The sequence below is a fragment of the Phymastichus coffea genome, unplaced genomic scaffold (genome assembly GCF_024137745.1).
Source record: "Phymastichus coffea isolate CEN01 unplaced genomic scaffold, Cenicafe_Pcof_1.1 PCOF00002, whole genome shotgun sequence".
In the NCBI taxonomy this organism is placed as follows: Eukaryota; Metazoa; Arthropoda; class Insecta; order Hymenoptera; family Eulophidae; genus Phymastichus; species Phymastichus coffea.
In genome coordinates this window covers 13,447,540-13,473,846 of record NW_026706813.1, presented here as the reverse complement: position 1 = coordinate 13,473,846, position 26,307 = coordinate 13,447,540, and the positions used below count along the sequence as shown (strand labels likewise).

The following is a 26,307-nucleotide window of genomic DNA, read 5'->3' as shown; positions in this document are numbered from 1 at the left end:
AATATGGTGGTTCGTGCTAAGTTCGTACAGCTGGGGAATCTGTATTAATCCAGTGCTATTCAAAAGAAAGGGTTGTACTACGCCGTTACAATTCACATCAAAGGAAGTATTGAGAGTCACTGAGTATAGCAAAACATTATTTTGTAACGTCGGTATAAGATAGTAGTCAGTTTCTGAGCTAGTTTCAAGTTGGCAAAATACAAGATTTGACTCTTCCGGTGATGTTAACAGATTAAACTCGCAGGAATTATTGTTTGGCTTGCGTATAGTCGGGCGCGGGCACAGATAGAAGAAAAAAATACGTTTACACTTGTTATCAATTAAATTCTTGCTTACAAAGGCATGGGTAGTTTCTCCCTCTGTCACAGTCAGGTAATCACTTTGTGGTCTAATGAACTTAGCGATTCGGTTAGTTTTGTTAGGATACTGAAATACTGGTAGTGAATATAATTTGAAACTCTGTGTATTGCTGCTTGTGACAAGGGGAAAAATTACTTCGACAATGATGTTCTTACGAAAGTAAACTACGTTAACTTCTGCAATTTATTGTAGTGTTATGATATTGATTTTTGACATATGTACTGACAACTTTGAATTAGTAATTGCCTTGATAGTTTTTATCCCGTTTAGCAAAAATTGCGGATTGAAAGAAAATTGTTTATTTTGCAGGAGTTAACGTACTTCAGTTGATATGTAAATAAAGGCTATAGCGGGTTAACAATGTTAAATTTGCCTAAGAATGAATCGTTATCGGGGATCAGCCATCTGAAAGAGTATATTTTGAGGCTCTCTCACCTAAATTTTCAGACCCCTAGGTGGCAATAGAGTGCCACAATCGTAAAAAACTGGTTTTTATGAAAATAATTTCTCCTGCTTTACTGTTTGCTCAAAAAATTCTGAAAAAATTCGTGGATATTAAATTTTTTACTAAAAAATAGCCCGATTTTTTTCAGATTTTTTGAATAAAAATCGAAGTCAGAAAAAATTATTGAAATTTTCAATGATTTTTTTAGGTTATGAAGGTCATATTTGGTTAACATCTACATAATCATTTTTTATGTATTTTTTCCCGTACTTTCGAATGCATTTATTCAAATTATCATATTTTGACCGGAACATGCTCAAAAACTGAAAAAAAACCGTTATTTTCTGCGTTTTTCCCATGTTTTTAGCATATAACCTCAAAATTAGATACTTCACTAGGTACTAAAACACCTAAAAATACTCCAGGACTCTTTTTCTGTATGCAAGAATACCAAAAAGTAGTTTAGAAAAATTTTCCAACGCCTAAAAATTCATAAAGTCAAATATTACTTCCCTGGAACTGCAAAGAGCAAGACTAATCATTTATGATTGAGACATTTTTGTTGCTTCAAATTAATTCAAACCTTAGAGCTATAAAACATTTTGAATTAAAATAGTTTGAACAATTTAAGCTAGGCATTTTTTTAACGAGCCTATTATTATATTGACAATCTTGTGATCCACAAGTTATAATTATCGTACTTAGTCATACGAATTTGGTACAACCCTTTATTCATAGTTTCATTGAATAAAACTTGTGAGATTGCATACTTGGATTACACATTAATATAATAACACATTATATTACACATTAATGATTAAAAAAACATTGAATTTACTTCTGTGAGGTTATGAGAACGTTTTAGCACAATAACATAAGTTGTCTTCTGCTACGTCAAATTATCTCGACGACCTGCTAAGTCGCCCGAAAAAATGCTCAGTATCACGCGGTGAGCTAACAGGTCGGCCTCAGAAAAAGTACTTTTTGGTTAGTGACCTACCCACTCACTCGATGGCACTACCGGGCTTCCGTACTCCCCCCCCCTCTCAGAAGAGCCTACGTCAACCTACTGCGCATGACAACGAATCGTTGGTCATCTAGCCCAATCATGGCCGACGATTCTAACGGTTCGTTTCTAACTATTTAAATGGAACAAAAATGTACCTTAAATCTGAACGTGGATCCATTTCAAGTTTGTATTTTCATGACATTCAAGGCAAAAATTGAAGAATTCCGTTAGGCGTTTTTCAAAAAAAGTGAAAAAACAAAAATTGAAAAATGTTATATTTTGATAACATTTCATAAATAAATATCCTTATAGATATTTAAAATCTAAATAAAATGAGATATTCAGTTAAATTACTGAGGATAGATGTTTCACGAATCATGTATGATGGTATAATATAAATTATTATAATTATGATTAATATTTCTATTATTATCTAAAGAAATTATGATTATAATATTAAAAATGATTCCAATAAATTACGATATTTGACGGTTTTTTCATGCTGAGTTTTTCTCTGAGGTCCGTACTCGCTCTTTGCGAAAATTCTGTGGGTACGTTCGACTATAGACTATAGTCCGACGATTCATCCGCCATCCGTTTGACATGTACGATGACCGTTGAGTGACCGCAGCACTCGCAGCAGCAAAAGCTAGCTCCGCAACAGATTATTCTCGTATTAACACCTTTAAGTACTTGGTGGTAACGATTGCATTTCAAATAGAAAACGAAGTCAGTAACAGTATATACATACCGACCTTAATGGATAAAAATTTTTGTTTTGTATTATTATAATCAGTATTATTAGTAACGTTACAATTGTTACAGAGCATTATATTAATTTAGAAAACGGAGTCATTTTGCAGTATATAAGTAAGTATTTGAATCTATTGAAATTTTTGTAAATTAAAAGTATCTTAAAAACTAAAAATTCATCGTATGATTCAAGGTTAATTTTTTTCAAATACCTCCATTATTTTTAAATGTCGTGTACATAAATTGCAGCAAAATACATTTTCTATTCATTTTACACTAATTTGTTTTGAAAGAAAGAAAAGGGATATTCCAAGATTTTTTCAACATTTTCATAATATTTTTATAATCTTTGGGTATCAAGAAGGGCAAACGTCATTTTTGATGAAGTTTATTGAAGGAAATATAATATTGCATTTGTAGTTATCATTTATATCTATATAATGATATGATAATTTACTTTTTTCGATGGAAGCATGTAGTTTACCATAATATTGATATATTTATCACTATTCATTGTACCTTCTACAAAATGCAGATCATCTGTTTCTTTTCTCGACAAACAACCCCAAATTATTACAGATCCACCACTTTTCTATACTTTTGCGGACTGAAAATTACTCTTGAATTTTTCGCCAAACGTCTCACTCGTTTGGGTCATAAAAGTGTAAAAAAAATCTTGGAATATCCCAAATATTTTTGTTTTTAAAACAAATTAGTTTAAAACTGATAGAAAACGTATTTTTCTGCAATTTATGTATTCAAAAATAATAGAGGTATTTGAAAAAATTGACCTTAAATGCAGTAAATGAAAGATTTTCGGATGATAAAAATTAGACGGTATTTATGTGCGGTTTGAACAATTTTATAGCTATTTGAAATTTTTGTTAATTGAACTTGAAAGTTGAAAAAATATAAGGAAGAAAGAATTATGCCATGATATATTGATACAACATTTGTAGAATGTTTCTAGTATAACGAAATCGACGATATTACGTGGTTATAAAAAATATTACTTTTTAAATTCAAATCTGCAAAAAAATTCTGTAGTGAATCAAACCTACATCGGATTAAGGTTTTTTTGTTTATAAAGACATTAATTTTGAATAAAAAAAATATTGGGAACGACTACTAAAAAATTCGAATCTCCAAGGCTCTGTAAAGTTTAAAAATCGTAAATAAAATGAAGCGGAATGGAGCGGCCTCATAATTTTGAGTAGCTTGTCTGACTACATTAAAATTTTTTTCTTTTTATGTGGTAAATCCACTCGTCCATTTTTTTACAATAACATCTATGTCAATTCTGTGATTTTTTTATAGACATAGATCTTATATAAATGCTTAAAATATTTACCAAGGATGACTCTTTAATAGATTTTTTCACCTTTTTCTTTAAAAATTAGCAATGAATTTTTTAATAATATGCATAATCCCATAATAACTTACAATTTTTAATGTCTTACAATTTTTTCATTTCAGTTTTTCCATAAAATATGGATAATTTTGATGCAAATGACCAATGTTGCAATTGCTCCAAAAAAAATCTAAGTAAGACAGCCACACAATTAAAGAATATTAATTTAAAAAGTGAAGTTGAAACTGTTCTTCAACAATGAAATATAGATAATGTCAGTGTTGGATCTAAACTTTGTGATAAATGTAGAAGATTTGTTTTTTTTGGTACAAAAAAATCTAAAGTTGATGAGCAACCATCAAGTAGTGATCAAAGTCAGCCAACGAGTTCTCAGGAAGTACCTAGCTCACAGATTTCGGAAAGTGTCTTCGAGTTAAAATTAAATAATCCTAAAGAAATAAAACCTACTGTTGAGCTACCCCTTAAAAGAACTTTTGCCTGTCATAGCGTGTGTTGTGTCTGTAAAGATACAAATAAATTGATTCTTGTGCCATTGAATGCAAGATTACAATGTTTCAATGAATTGAAAATTTTTATTTCAGATGGCAATCGCGTTTGTTCTAAACATTTAATCAAAAAACGATTTTTCCAAGATGAATTAAAATTAATACAAGTCTACTGTAACGCAAGTTTTTTAACTGCAGATGAAATTTGTTTATTTCTGTATGAAATATCAGACTTAACGTCGCAAACATTCTTAGATAAAATTAAATCATCAGAGCTTAGCGAGAAACAATTATTTTCTTTTACAAGTCTCTCTGATAATCAATTACAAGAGTTGAGTAAATTGTTAGTTTCCATGAGATCATCACATTCTAGGGACGTTACACAAGCTTTGGTCATATTTTTATTCAAACTACGGACTGGATCAACGAATAATTTTATTTCGTCTATTTTTGGAATAGACAATGAAATAAAAGTCTCAGATTTTTGCGAATCGGTAATTAATTCATTTGAAAAAGACATCTTGCCCATATTCTTTGGAGTAAAAAGTATCTCAAGGGAAGAATTAATTCATGATCATACTTCTATTTTTCTGAAAAAATTGTTTAGTTTAGCGAACATGCTTGCTTTGGTATTTGACGGTACTTATTTACGTCATCAAAAAAGTAAAAATAATGACTATCAACGGAAATCATATTCAGGTCGTAAGAAATATCCTTTGATTAAGCCATTTACTATTTGCACCACAAACGGGTTCGTCGTAGATGTTCCTGGTCCGTTCTTAGCTACGGAAAACGATGCAAGTATTATGAAAAAAGTGATGGAAGATCCGAATGGTGTAAGAACTATCATGAGAGAAGGTGATGTTTGTATTGTGGATAGAGGTTTCAGGGATGTGGTACCTTATTTAGAAAGTCTTGGATATATGGTTCTTATGCCCGCCTTGAAAGAGAAAAGGCCCAACTTGACAACATCTGAATCAAATGAATCTCGTTATGTTACAAAATTGAGATGAGTAGTCGAGGCCGTTCACGGTATTCAAGGGAAAAAATATAAACTTCTCCACCAGCAGTTGGATAACAAGCTTCTACCAAAAGCTGGCGCATATTGTAGAATCGCTTGTTTTCTCAACAACCGTTTTAGAAAGCGTTTGAACAGCCATAAAGTTGAAGATGGATTGCAAGACATAATCATTGAAAGAATGCTGAAATGTAATCAAGATGAAAATACTTTGGCATCAGAAGTTGCGACAGCCAGATAGTCTAGACGATCTACTACTATGACTAAACTAACGTTAAATAAAATAACTGACTTTCCGGAGATGACTGAACGGGATCTTAAGATTTTTTTTTCAGGTACCTGTCAAATAGGTCAAGCCGTCTGTTATCTGGCTGAATTAATGGATGATAATCAAAATATCAATTTGGAGTATGTTAAGTTGAAACCAAATATTATTAAAGTATTAGTAAGATCCAGGCATATAAATAGTAAGACCTATAAGTGCTACGTTGAATACAAGCCTAATTTAATCGGCTATAGCGGTATTCTACGACACGCATGCGACTGTGCGAATGGATTACGAACTGTAGGCTCTTGCTCACATATCGCAGCAGTTATATACTATCTCAGTAATGCTAGATATCAATCGAAAATTATTAGACCAGCAAAAATTCTTTCTGACTTATTTTCCTCCATAGATATTAATCCAGTTATAAATGAAGATAGTGATGAAGATTAAGAATAATATTGTAATTAATATTGATAATGTTAAAGTTCTTGTAAATTTTAATTGATATGGATTTATCACATTTATATTGCCAATACATTTCATGAACAAATTGAATGCACATATTTATATTTTTTATAAACATTATTCTAATTTCTACTATAATTATATACTTACTTACTCAAGGATATTATTTCATTATAGTTAGTTTATTTATTTACAATGTAACAGCCTGCCGCCTAGCCGCCAATCCCGGGTAATTGTAGTCCTCAATACGGCCAGACGGTGCTCTGTTAGCTGTATGCTTCTAGCATACTTACTCACCTCGATCCGGTGTACGCATGCGCCGTGTCCACACAGCGATCCAACTTGGGTGCGCGATCTCTCCGCAAAGTGGCGTTGGTGCGCTAGCTTACTAGCGCTCCGTCGGACACCGCAAACACCTCGGTCGACGAACAGCTCCTACTATGCTCGCGCGATTCGTGCTAGATTACCGGCGCAATCGAAACGAATGTAAACAATAACACCAATGCCGGACAAAGGGAAGACGAAATAATAAGATCGTTTCCCGTTGATCTCTAACCACTTTATTTAATCAACACTAAACCAGTATAAGGCACGATTTACCGAGAGTCTTACGCACGCTATTTCGACACAATAATTTGAATGGGGAGAGAGAGAGAGTAGATCTCGCGGACGTCGCGGACTATTCGCACGCACGCTACCTGTAAATTCACCGCGCACGCTGCGCGGGATCGCACGCTAAACGCAATTGAAAAGTGCTGTGCACCTACCGCTAAATCGACGGGGATACGGTGGCCAACCGTATCCGACTATTTTTAAAGATGAAGAACTGCCTCAGCGACTGCTTCTCCGTTGAGGCTGTTGCGGTGCTGTTGAAGCTGCTCGAGTTGTCTTCGTCGGTGTCGGTGTCACACACGTTGTGCAGTGTGTGCACCCGTCCCACCACTCTGATTGTTGTTGCCGGTTGTGGGTGTCACACACGTTACGCAGTGTGCACAACCGCCTCACAACTCACTCACTATCTGTTCTAACTCACGGTATGTCACTCGGCTGGAAAAGAACACGTTATTGCTTCCAATGCAAAGAGATGCGAGGTCGCCTGACTGAAGGACACAGTCATACTGGCTCGCTAGCTCTCCCCTCCCGGTCATTGCCCCTAACGCGCCCTCTCTCTCTCTCTCTCTCTAACCCAAACCGATCACGGCTATTACGCTCAGCCACGCTTAGTAGTTCACGCGAGTCCAAACGATTTTCGGCAATCGTTGCAACAACTTATATGTTACATTTGTTATTTCATTATAGTAATTAATAATTTCAAATTGATACGGAGTTTTTCTGTACTTGGAGTTGGCTGAATAGGCTCTTTGCAGTTCCAGGGAAGTAATATTTGACTTTATGAATTTTTAGGCGTTGGAAAATTTTTCTAAACTACTTTTTGGTATTCTTGCATACAGAAAAAGAGTCCTGGAGTATTTTTAGGTGTTTTAGTACCTAGTGAAGTATCTAATTTTGAGGTTATATGCTAAAAACATGGGAAAAACGCAGAAAATAACGGTTTTTTTCAGTTTTTGAGCATGTTCCGGTCAAAATATGATAATTTGAATAAATGCATTCGAAAGTACGGGAAAAAATACATAAAAAATGATTATGTAGATGTTAACCAAATATGACCTTCATAACCTAAAAAAATCATTGAAAATTTCAATAATTTTTTCTGACTTCGATTTTTATTCAAAAAATCTGAAAAAAATCGGGCTATTTTTTAGTAAAAAATTTAATATCCACGAATTTTTTCAGAATTTTTTGAGCAAACAGTAAAGCAGGAGAAATTATTTTCATAAAAACCAGTTTTTTACGATTGTGGCACTCTATTGCCACCTAGGGGTCTGAAAATTTAGGTGAGAGAGCCTCAAAATATACTCTTTCAGATGGCTGATCCCCGATAACGATTCATTCTTAGGCAAATTTAACATTGTTAACCCGCTATAGCCTTTATTTACATATCAACTGAAGTACGTTAACTCCTGCAAAATAAACAATTTTCTTTCAATCCGCAATTTTTGCTAAACGGGATAAAAACTATCAAGGCAATTACTAATTCAAAGTTGTCAGTACATATGTCAAAAATCAATATCATAACACTACAATAAATTGCAGAAGTTAACGTAGTTTACTTTCGTAAGAACATCATTGTCGAAGTAATTTTTCCCCTTGTCACAAGCAGCAATACACAGAGTTTCAAATTATATTCACTACCAGTATTTCAGTATCCTAACAAAACTAACCGAATCGCTAAGTTCATTAGACCACAAAGTGATTACCTGACTGTGACAGAGGGAGAAACTACCCATGCCTTTGTAAGCAAGAATTTAATTGATAACAAGTGTAAACGTATTTTTTTCTTCTATCTGTGCCCGCGCCCGACTATACGCAAGCCAAACAATAATTCCTGCGAGTTTAATCTGTTAACATCACCGGAAGAGTCAAATCTTGTATTTTGCCAACTTGAAACTAGCTCAGAAACTGACTACTATCTTATACCGACGTTACAAAATAATGTTTTGCTATACTCAGTGACTCTCAATACTTCCTTTGATGTGAATTGTAACGGCGTAGTACAACCCTTTCTTTTGAATAGCACTGGATTAATACAGATTCCCCAGCTGTACGAACTTAGCACGAACCACCATATTAATTTGGGGGCTAAGAAAAAACTAAAGGCGGAAAATTTTGTAATTCCGAAAATCTCTCTGATAACTACAAACGAAATAGTAATAAAAAGCCCAAAAATAAATAATAATCAGAACAGATACGAACACTGGAACAGAGTGAAATTATTACACGAGTATTTAGCGTTTGGAGTAACCATTGTAATCGTTATCGCATCCGTAATCACGGTAAGTTGCGTACTCTACGCATATAGAGTGTGCAGTGACAAAGGCCACAGGTTCGGAAATATACCAATACAAGAACTAAATCAGCCCTTAAACCCTCAAAAAAGAATGATCTGCAAATCTACACAAACATTACTTGACGGAAAATATTTTAGGCTACCAATCAACTACGACACTCCTCACTCCCCACCCATGGCCGTGCAAGCAGTCCCACTCCAATAATCCGAAACAACAGATACTCCTCCACCTCTTCCCACTTTCTAAAATAAAAAAAGGTATAACAGCACTAACATACCCCCTGTCATGTCAGATACACCATAAACCAGCACAATGAAACGCACGGCAACTACCACACTCGGCCCGCCGCACAAAAAGGCCAATAGATCCTGGACAACTGAACAGGTATTAAACAACCGGACGTCGGCAGCAACTATGGAACGATTAATTACAAGATGGAAGAATCGGGAGGCTCAGATGAGCATGCAACATACTGAGCTGCCACAATTGGACTATGATGGAGACTGGAGCCACCACCAGCTGAGGCAGTATATTTTCCAGGAGGCACATCACGGACACCTGCACCTAAGATTCCTCTTCGAGGAACCCGATGGAGGAGAGGGGTTCGGACGAGCCCCTTTCTATCCATGCCGTGTGTGCGGACAAGACACCGCATATTGGGAGGGGTGTTTCTTCTACCAGGCACGCGTCGCAGCCGCTTCAAAAGATTAACAACTGGCCATGGAAGCCGAATGTGTCCGCCCGGAGCATTCTATGCTCAGTAATGCTCATTGCGACAGATGTATCGGCAAGGGGTTTTATTTAGGTTCCAGAGGAATTTGCAGGCATTTTCTATTGCCACCTAGGGGTCTGAAAATTTAGGTGAGAGAGCCTCAAAATATGCTCTTTCAGATGGCTGATCCCCGATAACGATTCATTCTTAGGCAAATTTAACATTGTTAACCCGCTGTAGCCTTTGCAATAAAATAGGCCATATAGCGAAAACCTGTACATATCGCGCACAAGTTAATACAATCAACGAAATAGTCTGTCAACTGTGTAATCGAGTCGGACATACTGGTAAACAATGCAAAAATAATTCAGGAAGAGAATCTGCCACTAATAAGAACCCCACATTTGATAAGTCAAATATTATATGCTTTTATTGTAAGAAACCTGGACATATGATATCCGAATGCATAAAAAGAAAGGTCAATGAAGCCTGGAATCAGAATCAGGGAAACGAATCATGGTCCCCGCAGCCGAGCGCAATGCAGAGGACCAATACACCACAAATGAGCTAATTGAACGAAATCAACGAAATGTTGCTCAGCCTAGTCCCTTAAGTTCAAGACTTTTTGCAAAAGTTCCTATAATAAGTGCTAACTTTTTAGGAAATAAACGAATGAAAATAATGATTGATACTGGATCAGAAGCTAACATACTTAAAATGACCCTTTTACAAGACCATATAAAACACATTAATAATTCAAAACGTACCTTTTTGAAAGGAATTGGCTTAGAAACCATACCCACACTTGGCGTAATTACCTTGTCTATTTTCGGAAAAGCCACTGAATTTCAAATTGTTCCAAGCAATTTCCCAATACCCTATGAAGTGGTTCTTGGAGCCGAATATTCGCTGGAAAATGAGGCAATTATCGATTTTTCTACCCGCCAATTCATTGTTGGCAGTCATAGACTCTATTTTGAAGAAATCAACTATCCCGTTTATTTCTGTTTTGTTCACAATGCCAATATGAAGGATATAGATAAAGTATCACCTAAAATCAGAATAATTAACCCCCCTACTGACTCAAAAGAATACTTCTTATTAGATACAGGGTCAGAAGTTAATCTTGTAAAACAACACCTATTGCCTCCTGGAAATGAGATAGATACCACGAAAATAATTTGTATAAGAGGTATTGGAAACAACTTGCAAATGACATTAGGAAAATCAGAAATAAAGTTATTCGGGACTAATACAGTTTTTCATATAGTTGATGATAATTTTAGCATGATAAGTGAAGGTATATTAAGAGCTCTATTTTTTGAAGACTCAAATGCTGTACTTGATTTTAATCACAAAACATTCAAAGCAAGAAACGTTGTAGTACCTATGATACTCGACGAACATGAAGTAAAAACCATAAAGAATGATAAAATGACTAGTGATGAATTTGATAGACTTCTTCAAGAACTAGTGCCGCTCGATCTGCCCAATAGTATGGCCGTTAAACATGTTTTAACTATAACAACGAATGAAGCGTATGAAGATCTGGACATTCAACAAACAGATGATTTGGATGATTTCCATATAGCGGATTTATTTTTTGAAGACGAAAGTAAGGGGTCTAATACCAAAATAGAAGAACATTTGGATTTAGATCATATGAACAAAGAGGAGAAAGAATACGTTGTAGAATTAGTAAATAAGTTCAGAGACGTATTCTACCTAACTGGTGATGATTTTCCTGGCACTGATTTAGTTATGCATGAAATTAATACTGTGGATGAAATACCAATTAATTGTAAATAATATCAGTTTCCACATAAACTAAATTATCATGTTAATAAGTTGTTGAAAGCCGGAATAATTCCTGAGTCAAATTCATCTTATAATACACCTATTTGGATAGTGCCAAAAGCTAATGAAAATGGCAGGATGGTACTTGATATGAGAGAACTCAACGAGAAAACAATCGCTGATTCTTATCCAATACCAAATATCTGTAATATTTTTTATCACGTTGGTGGCGCTAAATGGTATACAGTTTTAGACTTCGCCATGGGCTTTTTTCAAATTCGAATGCATCCTAAGTATGCACATAAGACTGCTTTTAGTACTCCGTTTGGCCATTATAAGTTTGTTTGTATGCCGTTCGGGTTGAAGAATGCACCCGCAACTTTTCAACGTCTAATGGATACGCTGCTTCGCGGCTTACAAGGACTAGACCTATTTGTATACTTGGATGATATCGTGATTTATGCTAACACTATTGATGAACATGATCGCTAATTTGGATTATTAGCAGATAGATTAAGAAAAGCAGGATTAAAATTACAAATTACTAAATGTAAGTTTCTTAGACATAAGGTTACATATTTATGATATGTTATTAGTGCAGAAGGTCTGGAAGTTGACCCAAAGAAAGTCATAGCCGTTAAAGAGTTTCCCAGGCCAAGAAACGTTAAAAATATTCGCCAATTTCTAGGTTTAGCTGGATATTATAGACGATTCATCAAAGACTTCGCCAAAATATCTAAACGTCTTACCAAACTTTTAAGTAAAGATGTCCCATTTGAATGGAACGAAAAGACTGAAAAAGCATTTTGTGAATTAAAAGAGATACTTTGTAATGTTCCTCTTCTACAATTCCCAGATTTATCTACAGGATATAATATCAGAACTGATGCTTCCGGTTTTGCCATTGCAGGGATCCCCTCGCAAGGATCAATTGGCACTGATCGACCTATCGCATACTTCTCACGGGTTTTGCGCGGGCCCGAATTGAATTATGAAGTATATGAAAAGGAAGCCTTAGCAGTAGTACAAAGTGTTAATGCTTTCAAGTCTTATGTCTACGGTAGACCGATAATTATTATTACCGACCATCAGCCCTTAGTTTGGTTTAAAACCGCCGATCTTAACACTAAAATACTTAAATGGAGATTTAAATTATCTGAATACGATTACCAAATCATTTATCAACCAGGAACCGCTAATGCAACTACGGATGCCTTATCGAGGAACCCGCATGAACTAGCGAGCCAGGATAATATGATTTTTTATGCAAACGTTACTACTAGGAGACAGAGTAAATTAAATAAACAACTAGAATCACCCGATAAACCAGATCTCCAACCTGAACCACCGCCTCGAAATAACTAAATCAAGAGATCACGTGGTAGACCTAACAAGGTCCCTTCAGATCAAGCCTTAAAGTTAACTTCTAACCTTGATCCTGTGATAAAAGAATCGTTTCACAACGATGGAAATGCCGTCACCGCCAGAAGATATCCACAAAGAACTAGGAAAAAATTACTTAATTATGAAAAAGGTGATAATGATGAAAATGAAGACAAAATACAAGGAAAAACAAAAGCAGCATCCGAGATACCTATTCATCAAAAGTCCCCTATTCTTGAAGATAATAAGCTCGAGAATGATTCTGAAATTAGCGATTCCGATGAATCAAGTAATTTAGATAAGATTAGCGAAAATATTATAGAGATTAAAGAATCTCTCCATACACAAAAAAATAATGTAGCTTATTTTATAAGTACTACAGGTGAACCTTGCGATGAAGGTGCTCGCAAGCTTATAGACAATAATAAGATAATCAGTAAGCAATTAGTTAATTTAGAAGAAGTCACGAGAGAAAAGAAAAATAAGAAGTACTCTCAATTATGACTTTGCATTCGAGGTGAAACCTCCGAATCGATGAGCTATGTTAAAGATCGAATTTATTCGATTTTGTTAATTCTAAGAAACTTATTACTTAATGTGAATCAGACCGAAGTTTGTATAGCTAAAAGCAAATGTATAGAAAATTTAGAGTGGATAGAAATAAAATATATAATTAATAAAATATTTAAGAATTTTAGTATTAAAGTAATAATTTGTAAATATACTTTAAGATATGTACCTTTGGAGCAACGTGATACAATATTTTACGAGCTTCATAAATCTCCTATTGGAGGACATCGCGACGTTTCCAAAACTTTTCACCGGATTAGACAAAACTATTACTGGGAAAATCTGAAAGATGATATTCAACGACGAATACAGCAGTGTCTAGAGTGTCAGCTAAAGAAACTCACTCGCCTACAAACGAAACAACCAATGATAATCACTGATACCTCCGTAACTACATTTGATAAGATAGCTATGGACATTGTAGGTCCACTCAAGAAAACCCCTAAAGGATACGAGTACGTCTTAACTCTACAAGATCAGTTAAGCAAGTTTTGTCTAGCTGCCCCGTTAGCAGATACACTATCATCCACTATAGCTGATGCCTTTATTAAAAAATTCATTTGCGTCTTCGGTTGTCCCAAAGCCGTACTTACAGATCAAGGAAAGAACTTCTTGAGTTCACTGATGACCAGAATTGCTAAACGTTTCAAGATAAAGAAATTGAGGATCACTGCCTTTTGACCGCAGTCTAATAGTTCTTTAGAGAGATCACATCACACTCTTGCTGAGTACTTAAAGCAATACACAGAAATAGACAATAATTGGGACGAATGGCTCGACTTAGCCATGTTAAACTATAACACCTGCGTTCAAGAAAGCACTAAACATACCCCATTCGAAGTTGTTTTCGGTCGATTAGCCCGATTGCCATCTAGTAACCCCTTACGTGAAGCCGACATGTTACCGACTTATAAGGGATATATAACTGACTTAGTAACGCGACTCACAGGAATTCAAAAATTGGCATACGAGAACTTAGTCGCTTCCAAATTCAAATCAAAGAAATATTATGATAAACATATAAATCCAGTTAATTTTAAGTTAGGTGATTATGTATTTTTGAAACCTGGACCCAAGCCCGGGAAATTTGGTGATCATTATTCGGGTCTTTTTAAAATTATAGCCATATTACCGAGAAATAATGTTAAAATAGAAATGAAAAAAGGTAGTAAAGTTGTACACGCGAATAGACTTCGGGTTTCGCATATTGATAAAACGTGAATAATAAAAAGAAGGAACATATAATAAAATATTTTTCTGATTACAGACAAAATGATGCATTCATTCTTTTTCTTACTGCTATCCCTTACAATAACTATTCCAGTAACGGCCATTATAGGATACGACTGTGGAGGAAGATCACTTAACATAACAGCTGTATCCTTATTAGATGTAGAAGAGTGTGAAGTGCCTTCCACTAATATTAACATAACGAGACAACATATTCAATTGTTACAATTAAACAACTTCGAAGACACACACGTAATTCAATGTAAAATTTAAATAGATAGAACGGTTTATTATTGTGGAATGAACTCACACAATTCGATTATAGGAAATGGTGCGATCGAATACTCACATTGTAATGGATGTAAGCCGACAAAATTGTTACGATTTATATAAAAGCGGTATTTTGTATTTCGATAATGTACATATATTTCGTGACATAAAGATTAATCAAACTACGATTAGACCAGCAATACTTGTCGGCACTGTAAATCAAGATGGGAAGTGTACCTCCGGTAGTTACTCCGATGTTTACGGAACTTGGAGAAGCGTGTTAGTCCAAGCCAAGATCAAAATAACTATCCAAGAATATACCGCTTCCGTTGATTTAAATAACGATCAAATAATTTTGCGTAGCGGTGTTAGATATAAATTTGGGAATGAACAATGTATCGATTCGGAAGGAGGATATACATTTTGGGAAAAGACACCACGCGATCTTTGTTCCATTAATCGATATAATGTGTTATATAACGGTGTAGCTAATGAAGTTACAAGTGAAACTGGACAATCTCTGTTCTCTTTAACTACGCAAGATATCACTTTTGCATTAATAACTAAGTCTAAGAGATATACATGCGGTTATGAGATTAGTGATACCGAACATCCAAAATTGTTCCTACATAAGGTTAAGAACGATATGTTATTTCCCAGTAAGAAAATTTCTTTAAGTAATTTAGATATATTTGCTTATATAATATCAAAGTTTGTATTTGTGGAGCGTTATATTAAGTTACGAATAACAAATTTGTATAGGGATGTTGTTGTACAACGTTGTAGTCAAGAAAGAGATATTTTGAAAAATGCACTTGCTATTGCCACGCAATCTCCTGATCAATTTGCTTATAATCTCATGAAGAGACCTGGATATATGGCCGTGACGCCAGGTGAAGTAGTACATATAGTTAAATGCATACCTGTTGATGTGAAAGTCCCGCAAAGTGAAGAGTGTTGTGCTGAACTGAAAGTGATTCATAACAATCATACAAAATTTTTATCTCCGAAAACTCACATTTTGAAAGCACATGGAACAATAGTTGATTGCAACGTTTTGCTACCCATATTTTTTTATTTTAATGAACATTGGTATAAGTTTTTACCTAGAGCAGTAGAGGCTAAAGCACCTACCACTCTCAAACTTTTTTCTGGATTAACGTGGAAATACCAGAATATCCCCGCATTTGCTACAAGTGGAATATACAAAAAAAAGAAAAAGACCTACAAGATTTGATAAACCGTATCATGTTTCCTATGGAACGACCCACAAGAGTGAATGACGTAGTTCGAGTAATTCGTGAACATGCTGTTAAGGATCTGAATGAATAATTGAAGGACTCTTGAATGAAAATGTGACGGACAAGTTAGTGACCAATATTATTTATATCCATTTTTGCATCCTACAGAAAATGAAGCAACTAAGAATAAGCAAAATAATCCTACTTCACCAACTCAATCTACTTCTCTCAAGCCATCATTTGGGTTTCTTTCATGTTGAAGCCAAGAGATCTTTTTTTTATTACATATATACAGGGAGTCCCATTTTAAAGGAACCACCCCAAAATTTTCGACGGTTGGCGTTGTACAAAAAAATTGTTCAGACAACAGTTGTTTGGGACAATGGGGGAAAACTTTCTGTGATATCCGATTTGACCTTAAGATTTATTTTCAAGATCATTTAAAGGTCAAATATTTTTGATCCCAGATTCGGAAAGAGCGGAAAATTCTACGTTTAGATAACGTATTATGTGTGGGGTGCGGTTAACCCCCCCCCCACCGCCTAAGGTCATGTAGGGGTCAAATTTATGATTTTCTTCATCTATGCACAGGGATGATCGGGCAAGGGTAAGGTTAATTGTAATAACCCAATAACTCGATAACCCCAATAACCCCAATAATCCAATAATCAAGAGATATTTTGAATAAGGACCCCCATTTTTTTTCCCGGATTCGAAAAGAGCGGGAAATTCTACGTTTAGATAAAGTATTATGTTGGGGAAGCGGTTCACCCCCCCCCCCCCCCACATCCCACCGGGGCAAGGGTGAGGTTAATACAGGCTTAATATTAGGCTTTGAATACATGAAGTCGACTTTGAAAATCAACCTGAAGTTTAAGCTCGAGGTCACTATTGTTTGACCCTAAAATTTTTTTGGGATATTGGGGTTATAATCCAATAATCAAGAGATATTTTGAATAAGGACCCCCATTTTTTTTCCCGGATTCGAAAAGAGCGGGAAATTCTACGTTTAGATAAAGTATTATGTTGGGGAAGCGGTTCACCCCCCCCCCCCCCCCACATCCCACCGGGGCAAGGGTGAGGTTAATACAGGCTTAATATTAGGCTTTGAATACATGAAGTCGACTTTGAAAATCAACCTGAAGTTTAAGCTCGAGGTCACTATTGTTTGACCCTAAAATTTTTTTGGGATATTGGGGTTATTGAATTATTGGGGTTATCGGGTTATTGGATTATTGGGTTATGTGGGTTATCGTGTTATTGGGTTATTACAATTAACCTTTCTCTTGCCCGATCATCCCTGTGCATAGATGAAGAAAATCATAAATTTGACCCCTACATGACCTTAGGCGGGGCGGGGGGTGAACCGCACCCCACACATAATACGTTATCTGAACGTAGAATTTTCCGCTCTTTCCGAATCCGGAATCAAAAATATGGTTTCCTATTCAAAAAATGAGTTTGACCTTCAAATGACCTTGAAAATGAATCTTAAGGTCAAATTGGATTTCACAGAACGGGTGCCCCCATTGTCCCAAACAACTATTGTCTGAACAATTTTTTTGTACAACGCCAACCGTCGAAATTTTCGGGGTGGTTCTTTTAAAATGGGACACCCTGTATATCTTTAATTTCGTTCTCTTCACGTCTATAATTCTGTATGACAAAATCCTTAGAACCACATCTTAAGTTTCAATTGCTTTTCCTCGCTTCACTCCTTAAGCAACCGTTTAAGTGTGGGGATGTAACGGCGGCTCAAAAAAAAAAAAATAAGACAAAAAAATACCGACCACACACTTAGCTCGTAAATTAAGATGAAAAACTGCGTACAGCTAAATAAAGACAATTTTTCCTGTGAACGGCAGTTTTCGGCTCGCACATCTGGCAATTTTCGGATGTTGGAGACAATCAGAGCGATTTTACGATCTCGTCATCCGGAGTAGCCAGATTGCGAGGATCTTTAGAAAGTAGAGATCTGCAGCGCACATGTGCATCCTTCCGATAGTACTATTATTTTATCTTAAATAATTTATTCTCAATATTACTAATTACTTTTACATTGAAGGAAGCGCATTTGCTTGCAAGTCTCTAAAAAATTTGCGAAATTTATCTATTGTAAGTAACATTCGAGTAATCAACAAGGACTATTTTAATTAATGGTTATCGTTTGTTGCTCGGATATGTTTTAATTTTATACCTAAATATAAATATGGGAATAATTCATTATCTTTCCGTATTTATTAAGATTTTCTTTTTACGAATTTCGTATGTTTAATTATTGAATGCGCTCAACTTTGCTTTAGAAAATTTAAGAATGGCTTGAACGAAAGTTAATGACTATATTTATTATAATTAACTCTGATTTTTCAGCATCTCCTAAGGCATTCTAATTAATTAATAGTTAAAACTATTAATATCTTGGTTGTTTTCAGATAAATATAATTCTTAACTTTTGTTCTGTACTTTAGTTTTATTATAAATTAAGAGATATTTTTGTAAAATTAGATTACCACACACACAATTGAATTTAAATAAAATTAGTTTAAATAATTAAAGGTCAAAATAGTACATGGCCCATTCTCGCTTACGGCGAATGCCTCCAGACCTATATGTCATCGATTTTCATGAAACTTGGATGATTGCTTATATGAAGAACAATATCCATACAAATTTTTAGGTCAATATATTGATTATTTAAAAAGTTATTAACAATTAAAAAATTTCAACGAATTTTTTTATTCTATTCATATCTCGCTAACCGCAAAAGCTATCGACACGAATGTTTTTTTAAAATACGCACAAAACTACATACTTTTAAGATAATAATATAGAAAACCATTTTTTTTATTTTTTCAAATGTTATTAACATTTGAATATAAAAAGTAAATTTTTTTCGATGACGGTAGTCTTGGATTTCAAAAATTCTTTTTCCATTGTATTCCTTGGCCCTTTTTCTATGAAAAACTGTTTTAACATTTTTGTAATCGACACTTCCAGCCTCGTAATAAACAATAAACTAGTGACGGCGCCGACGCGCCGTTCGGACGGCCGCAGACGCTCGAGCGGCGTTTATTATAGATATAACAATGGAATTATAATTAAATAACTACAACACGTTCTGTACAATAAATTCATTAGAATATGATACTTTCTTAATTTTTATCTGTTTTTCATTAAGCGGAATAAAAGCAAGAGACATTTGTGTTCCACTAATAGTCTTAGCTTTTGCGAAATCTAGTTTTAGTTCTTCTGTTATTTTTGCGTGCTCTTCGTTTGTACAATACGCAAAAGTCATATTCGGTAATGCTGACACTACCCACTCGTACAATACTACAGTATTGCTTATATATTTGCCTCTTAAACTAGCTCGGCGGGCTAATCTTTTCACAGTTCCGCCCACTCCATCACACGGACTTTTTCCGTGGTAACTTGCAAAAAAGTGCCACTCTGCATGGATACAATACTTTTGATGATGATGGGCTAAATTAAAAAAATTGTATCGTTTCTTGTACTGACTCGCAGCTCCATCAGACACATAAAAAATTTTGTGTACATTGTAGTTCTTACTTTTGATATAATTAATAAGTTTTTCTTGAAACAACGACACTGCTTGTACGTTGTGTTGAAAGTTTTCGGAAATTATCACAAATGATTCCTTCTCTACCTTACCATTTACTTTTCTATAAATAAAAAATGGATGTACCGTTACTTGAGTGTAACGCCAGTGAGCAGCTTGGACTTCATCTTTATGGGTGCAAATATAATTTTCTGCAAAGTCTGACATCACAACTATTTCATCTTCACTCAAATTTTCTATTGTTTTTCTTACAAAGTCACCCTGACTTTTAGCGATATAATTATGCAGTCTAAACTCTTTCATAAATTTTTGTCGGAAATGTTGAATGAATTCATTTTTTTGTATACTGCACATCAATTAATTGACATCTATTGTCAGTAGTAGCCCATTGCTTAAATTCAAGTGTCTCTATTGAATGTGATTGAAGTACATCGAGGATCTTACTTAGTATATTATTTACACCAAGACAGTCAAAACATTCATCACAGTGACATGCTTCCGTTGTCTCTGAATATAATGCTTCATCTAAAATTTGTCGATAATTGAAAGGAATGTGGTCTTGCAATTTGAATTTTCTACATATTTTAAGTATAGGTTCTAGTAGCAGTTTAATATTTTGATGACTGATGCAAACACAAACATTATGAAAACGTTTTGATTCGTCTACTAAAATACATTGCGTAGGGCGATATCGACAAAATGTAGAAAACCCAAGGAACTTACCGTGTTCCTCAGTAAAAAGAGCAAAAATTTCTTTCATACTGTGTAGCAGTAAACGTTTTTGGAGCTTTTCTGATGACTGTCCTAGTTTTACAGTTTTGGTATCCCTCATACCAGGACATTCTCTACTTATTTCAAAATTAAAGAAAAAATCTATTACCATCTTGATTTAAACATCTATTAGAGCTGATGACCTATTGCGTTGCACGGGCTGATAAAATATAGTTTCAGTTTCACGAATTTTTTTTGACTCACGAGCAGCATACATTGTACAACCTATTTTTTTCTGCATTTCAGATAGATTCCAAGTAGAAGGTGCGAATAACAAAATGTTAATTTTTTCTGAATAATTTTCAGCTTTATGGTACTTTAATTTTAAATCCTGCGTAAATTTTGTTTCAAAATCACTTTGATTATCTGTAATGGCATTTTTGGAGTCTTTGAGGAATAACTTACTGAGACTTAATGTGACTGTATGTAGCTTTTTCTGTATAACTTCAGAATTTTTCTTATCGGCTGTGCTTATAATATTTATGTTCAATTGTTTGCACAATTTATTCACTGTTTCAAGCACTTCATTTTGTTGCTGACACAAACTTAAACTAAAATCTTCGTCTCTAGTGCCATCAGTATCAATGAATGGATTTTGAAATGATTCCGAATCGCACGAGTCTATCTCCATCGGCTCACCTTCCTGGCCTACTGGAGAAACAGATCTATTAATTTCTGATTCAATTTTGCTCTGCTTTTCTTGCTGTATATTTCTCACATAATCTTCTATCGAACGTGAAGTCTGATTATTATTGATCAGATTTTTTCGTTCTTTCATGATCCGATAACATACTACTCGGCAACTTTCACACAAAAATTCACCACTTTGCAAAAATGAAGAAAAGGCAGCATAGATCCCATCTGACAATTTTTTGAAATTCCCTCTACGGGCTTTTTCATGTTTATCAAAAATATTTTTGCAATATTTAATGCTTATGGGGCTCTTTCTTACCATTTTGAAAGCACAAAACTTCACTGGAATGGCAGACACAACCCTCTACGTGAACGTTCACGAGAAAACTAAATTTGGAGGACGAACCTCAGAGACTTATATTTCGGCCAGCCTACCACACACCTACAAGTTTTCTTAATAATAAATATTGTCACTCTCACCTACACTATCTATGAGGCCATAAATTAGAACTATCATTAGTGCGGCATCAGCTAATTGCCAGGTGCTTAAGCCTGACGCCAATAAGCTGTCCAAGCGGCGCGTCTTAGGGCCCCTAATTATTATAGATTTGTATCACTAATACAAAAGCTGAATTTATTTGATATTAGATTAACAATAGTATAATAAAATAGAGGTAATAAAGACCAAATTGTAGTAAAAAAAAAATACAAATACAACAAGAAAGCTACAATCGGTTAGTGTGCCGCTCGAGCGTCTGCGGCCGTCCGAACGGCGCGTCGGCGCCGTCACTAGTTTATTGTTTATTACGAGGCTGGAAGTGCCAATTACAAAAATGTTAAAACAGTTTTTCATAGAAAAAGGGCCAAGGAATACAATGGAAAAAGAATTTTTGAAATCCAAGACTACCGCCATAGAAAAAAATTTACTTTTTATATTCAAAAGTTAATAACATTTGAAAAAATGAAAAAAATGGTTTTCTATATTATTATCTTAAAAGTATGTAGTTTTGTGCGTATTTTAAAAAAACAATCGTGTCGATAGCTTTTGCGGTTAGCGAGATATGAATAGAAAAAAAAAAATTCGTTGAAATTTTTTAATTGTTAATAACTTTTTAAATAATTAATATATTGACCTAAAAATTTGTACGGATATTGCTCTTCATATAAACAATCATCCTACTAAGTTTCATGAAAATCGATGACATATAGGTCTGGAGGCATTCGCTGTAAGCGAGAATGGGCCACATAGAGGACAATCTATGTGAAGAAGGCCCAAAGCACTTAAATGAGGCCACTCCCGCACACGCCGTCCCCGGTCAATTAGGGTTCGAATTTTGCTTACGCTTGAGACACTCCCCAAATTTTCCAACCAATTAAGAGAAAATTTGAGATCTTCCTGCCCAAAAATGACAAAGATTTTCGAGTGGGAGTCTCTTGCGAAAAGTATAAAAGAGAGCTTTTCAAGAAAATTAGGCAGTTATTTTTCTAATTTAGTTCGTGCAACTATTTCAAATTCGCTAGCTATTTTTCAAGTTCGTCCAGTTTAGTTAGTCCCAGTTATTCTTTCCAGTGTATGTGTGGGAAACTAAGATAAAAGTGAGTAAGGAAAATCAAATAAAATTTCTTTTATTCTAACTTCTTTCTACATTCCTTACTCTCCGTATTCTTTCCTATTTTAGTTTCGCGTACGGTTTGTCATTTTAGATAATTAAACTCGATTGCCAAGCGTGTGGTCGAGTGCATATTAGATAGGACCCCCCTTTACGTTATTTTATTGCCAAGAGTGTGGTAAAATAACGCGAAGCATTGCTATATTGCCTAGCGTGTGGTATAGTAAAGCTTCGATCCTCCGTCGCCGAAAAAAGAATTTCCCGTGATAGTGGTGACGCACGTCCCGGTTATTTTCCGTAAGGATAGACCAAAAAAAGTGCGCCTGAGAATTGTTTCGTCAACCGACGTTACAGATTACAATTAAAATAAATAGAGTAGGTATTGGGATGAGATAGAAACACGCCAAGTTACTTAATACGATAGGAAACAGGAAGACAAAAAATGAAAAAAAACAGCATTAGAAAGGGCTATGAGGTATGAAAACAAAATAACAGAAAAAAGAGATGGCTCAATGAAAAAAGAAGCATAGAGAGAAATAAAGAAAAGGGAAAGAAATGAAAAAGATAAAAAGGGTAAGAAAGAGGAGAAAGGGAAAAGGCTAGAAAAAAGTAAAATATATAGAGAGAGGGAAGAGGGAGACGAAATGAGAGAAGAGTTTTTGGAAGAAATAAGAAAAGAGCTAAAGAAAAAAGAAGAAAAAGAACTAGAAGAAAAGCTAGAGAAGTCAAGATACATAAAGGAGTGGAAAGAACTGAAAGAAGAAATGAAAAAGTATAGATGAAAAGAATTCAAGAAGAGGGAAGAATAAAAGGCCTACAAATTAGGGAAAGGTTTAGGTTAGGTAATGAAACGAGAGAAAGCAGGTATTGGGAAAAAGAAGAAAATAAGAGATGCAGAATGTGTATGAAGAAGAAAATTGGAAGTACATAGTAGAAAAATGTGAAAAAAGCAAAAAGAAAGGGGAAGAATTGGAAAAAATAATAATAGGAAGCAAAGAATAGATAGCGTGGATGATGGAGCTACGATTACAATGGAAAAGAAAAAGAAACGAAGAGGAGATAGAAAAAGAAAAACAATAAGATGAAATTAAAAGACCCTAAGTACAGACGGAAACAGAAGACAGAGTCACAAGACTCGTAGACACATCTACATACACACACATACAAGGGTGGTCCGATAAGTACTTAGCCTATAATAGAAAAACGAAAATTTTGGAAAAGTGGCGTTTTATTTTTCAACATCGTCTCCTTTTAGTTCGATACACTTGGCCTAGCTATGCTCCGACTTCTTTAACCCGTCTGAAAAATACGTTTCCTCGAGATCTGAAAAGTAGGCTTCCGTGGCAGCGATTACCTCCTCATTCGACTCAAATTTCTACCCGACGAGTGACTTTTTCAAGTTTGGAAACAAAAAGAAGTCACACGGGGACAGATCTGGAGAATACGGTGGATGGGGCAGCAGTTCGTAGCCTAATTCGACCAATTTGGCCATGGCGACGGCGGAGGTGTGAGTCGGTGCGTTGTCATGGTGGAAGAGCACTTTTTTCTCCGCCAAATGGGGCCATTTTTTCTGCAATCCGACGTCGAATCGGCCCAATAATTCGGCATAGTACAGCCCTGTGACCGTTTTGCTCCTCTCCAGGTAGTCGATGTAGATCACACGTTATGAATCCCAGAAAACGGTGGCCATCACCTTTCCGGCCGATAGGGCAGTCTTCGCCTTCTTCGGAGCACTTTCGCCGGGTAAAGTCCACTGTTTCGACTTTCCCTTGGTCTCTGGTTTATACCAGTGGATCCATGTTTCGTCGACTGTCACAAAACGACGCAGAAACTCCTTCTGATTGCGCTTAAACATCGTCAGACATTGCTCTGAAGTTGTTTCACGGTTGCGCTTGTTGTCTGGAGTGAGCAAACGTGACACCCATCACGCCGATAATTTATTATTCTTTCTTTTGGTCGTCACGTGCATCGCTCCTCTCCCCACTCTTTCTAGACCAAACTTCTTTGTCGTTATCTCTCTCTCTTTCGCTCTCGCTTGCAACGTCACTCTGCCTGTCACTACTCGCCCCTCTTCCGACCCTGCAATGACATCAGCATGCATGACTTGTCATCATACGCGCTCGCTCGCCAATTCCTGCGAGTAGAGTGCCGCACACAGGGTCAGCGAACTTGCTATAGCCCTGTCACAACAGAAACATGTTAGATTTAAATTTATAAAATAAAAGTAATACATTTTTTTTCACAATTCTGTATAGAAATACAAATTTTATATTTATATATAAATTTTAAATATCAAATATTAATAATTCATAATCATTCCAGGCGTATTAGATCACGAAACTGTTTTTTTAATGTCTTTGCCAAGATGTGGGGTAAAAGATAAAATTAGCAGGATCTACGAAAATCGTTCCAAGCGTTATGCGCTTCAAGGTACGTTTTATATTTCTTAATTTTGAAGACATTTTATATCTTTTAATTTTATCTTTTCCATTTCTTTCCTAAAACTCTTTTAAATTTTCATTATTAATAACTTAACTTAATACGCGCATAACCTAGTAAAAACAAACGTTATCAAAAAATGACCTCTTTAAAAGTTGCAGGGGACCAAACCTTACCCTTTCATATGATTTTCCAGATAGAGTCCTGGCATGCTATGAGAAAGAGAGAAAGAGAGAGTGGTCCCGAGTCACGCTGAGAAAAATTTTTTTTATAAATTTCGTTTTTAGAAAAACTTTTTATATGTTATTACATTTTTACTACATTTTCGTTATGATATATATTTTCCATTTAACCAGGTGTACTACATAAACTTCCTTCCAAAAGATTTCTTATTTTTTCGAGCGGAGAGCACGCTCCCAATTCATTTAGAATCAGAACGAAAGAGAGAGAGAGAGAGCCCACACTTAGGCCCTATACCAAATACATAGCTAGCATGTATACGCACTGGGAACTGTACAAGTTATGCCTCGTAGTGGCTCAAATGGTAGAGCGCTGGCATGTGGACCCAGAGAATGCGGGTTCGATTGCCCAACATGTCCGTTCCTATTTTGAAAATTACTAGCTCAGTCAATTAATTGTTTTATTAATTTATTTTGTGACGAGAGCAGGCCGTGTGCCAGTCTCCCGTCTGCGTTTCTCCCTCCTCCACTCGGCAAGGCGTGTTGGCCAACGTAAGGCGCATTAAAGTATGCGCCTAACACTTGGTCTTTTTGTTTCAGCGCCAAGGACGGGCCAGCGCAGTTGGGCGCAGGAAAAAGTTGAGGAGCGCGGAGAGAGTGAAAAAAAGAGAGAGAGAGAGAGAGAGTACTAGGCCCATGCAGGGATAGGCAGGCGCGCGACGCGTGACCGATAAGCGGTGCGTCGCGTGCCGCCTAACTAATAGGTCAAGGTAGGGAGAGGAGCGAGCGCCGCTGAGCGGCTGCGAAACGA

The 26,307-nt window shown here is 35.6% G+C and overlaps 1 protein-coding gene across 3 annotated transcripts in view; it reads left to right on the top strand.

The window, feature by feature from the left end:
• The window catches only part of LOC131663375 (matrix metalloproteinase-14), an 860,133-nt gene that overhangs the window by 331,580 nt on the left and 502,246 nt on the right, over nucleotides 1–26,307 (top strand). For all 3 annotated transcript variants that reach the window (XM_058933752.1, XM_058933771.1, XM_058933761.1), the window contains one exon: nucleotides 25,201–25,308. In XM_058933752.1, the coding sequence (XP_058789735.1) occupies nucleotides 25,201–25,308 (108 nt within the window). The remainder of the gene's footprint in view (nucleotides 1–25,200; nucleotides 25,309–26,307) is intronic.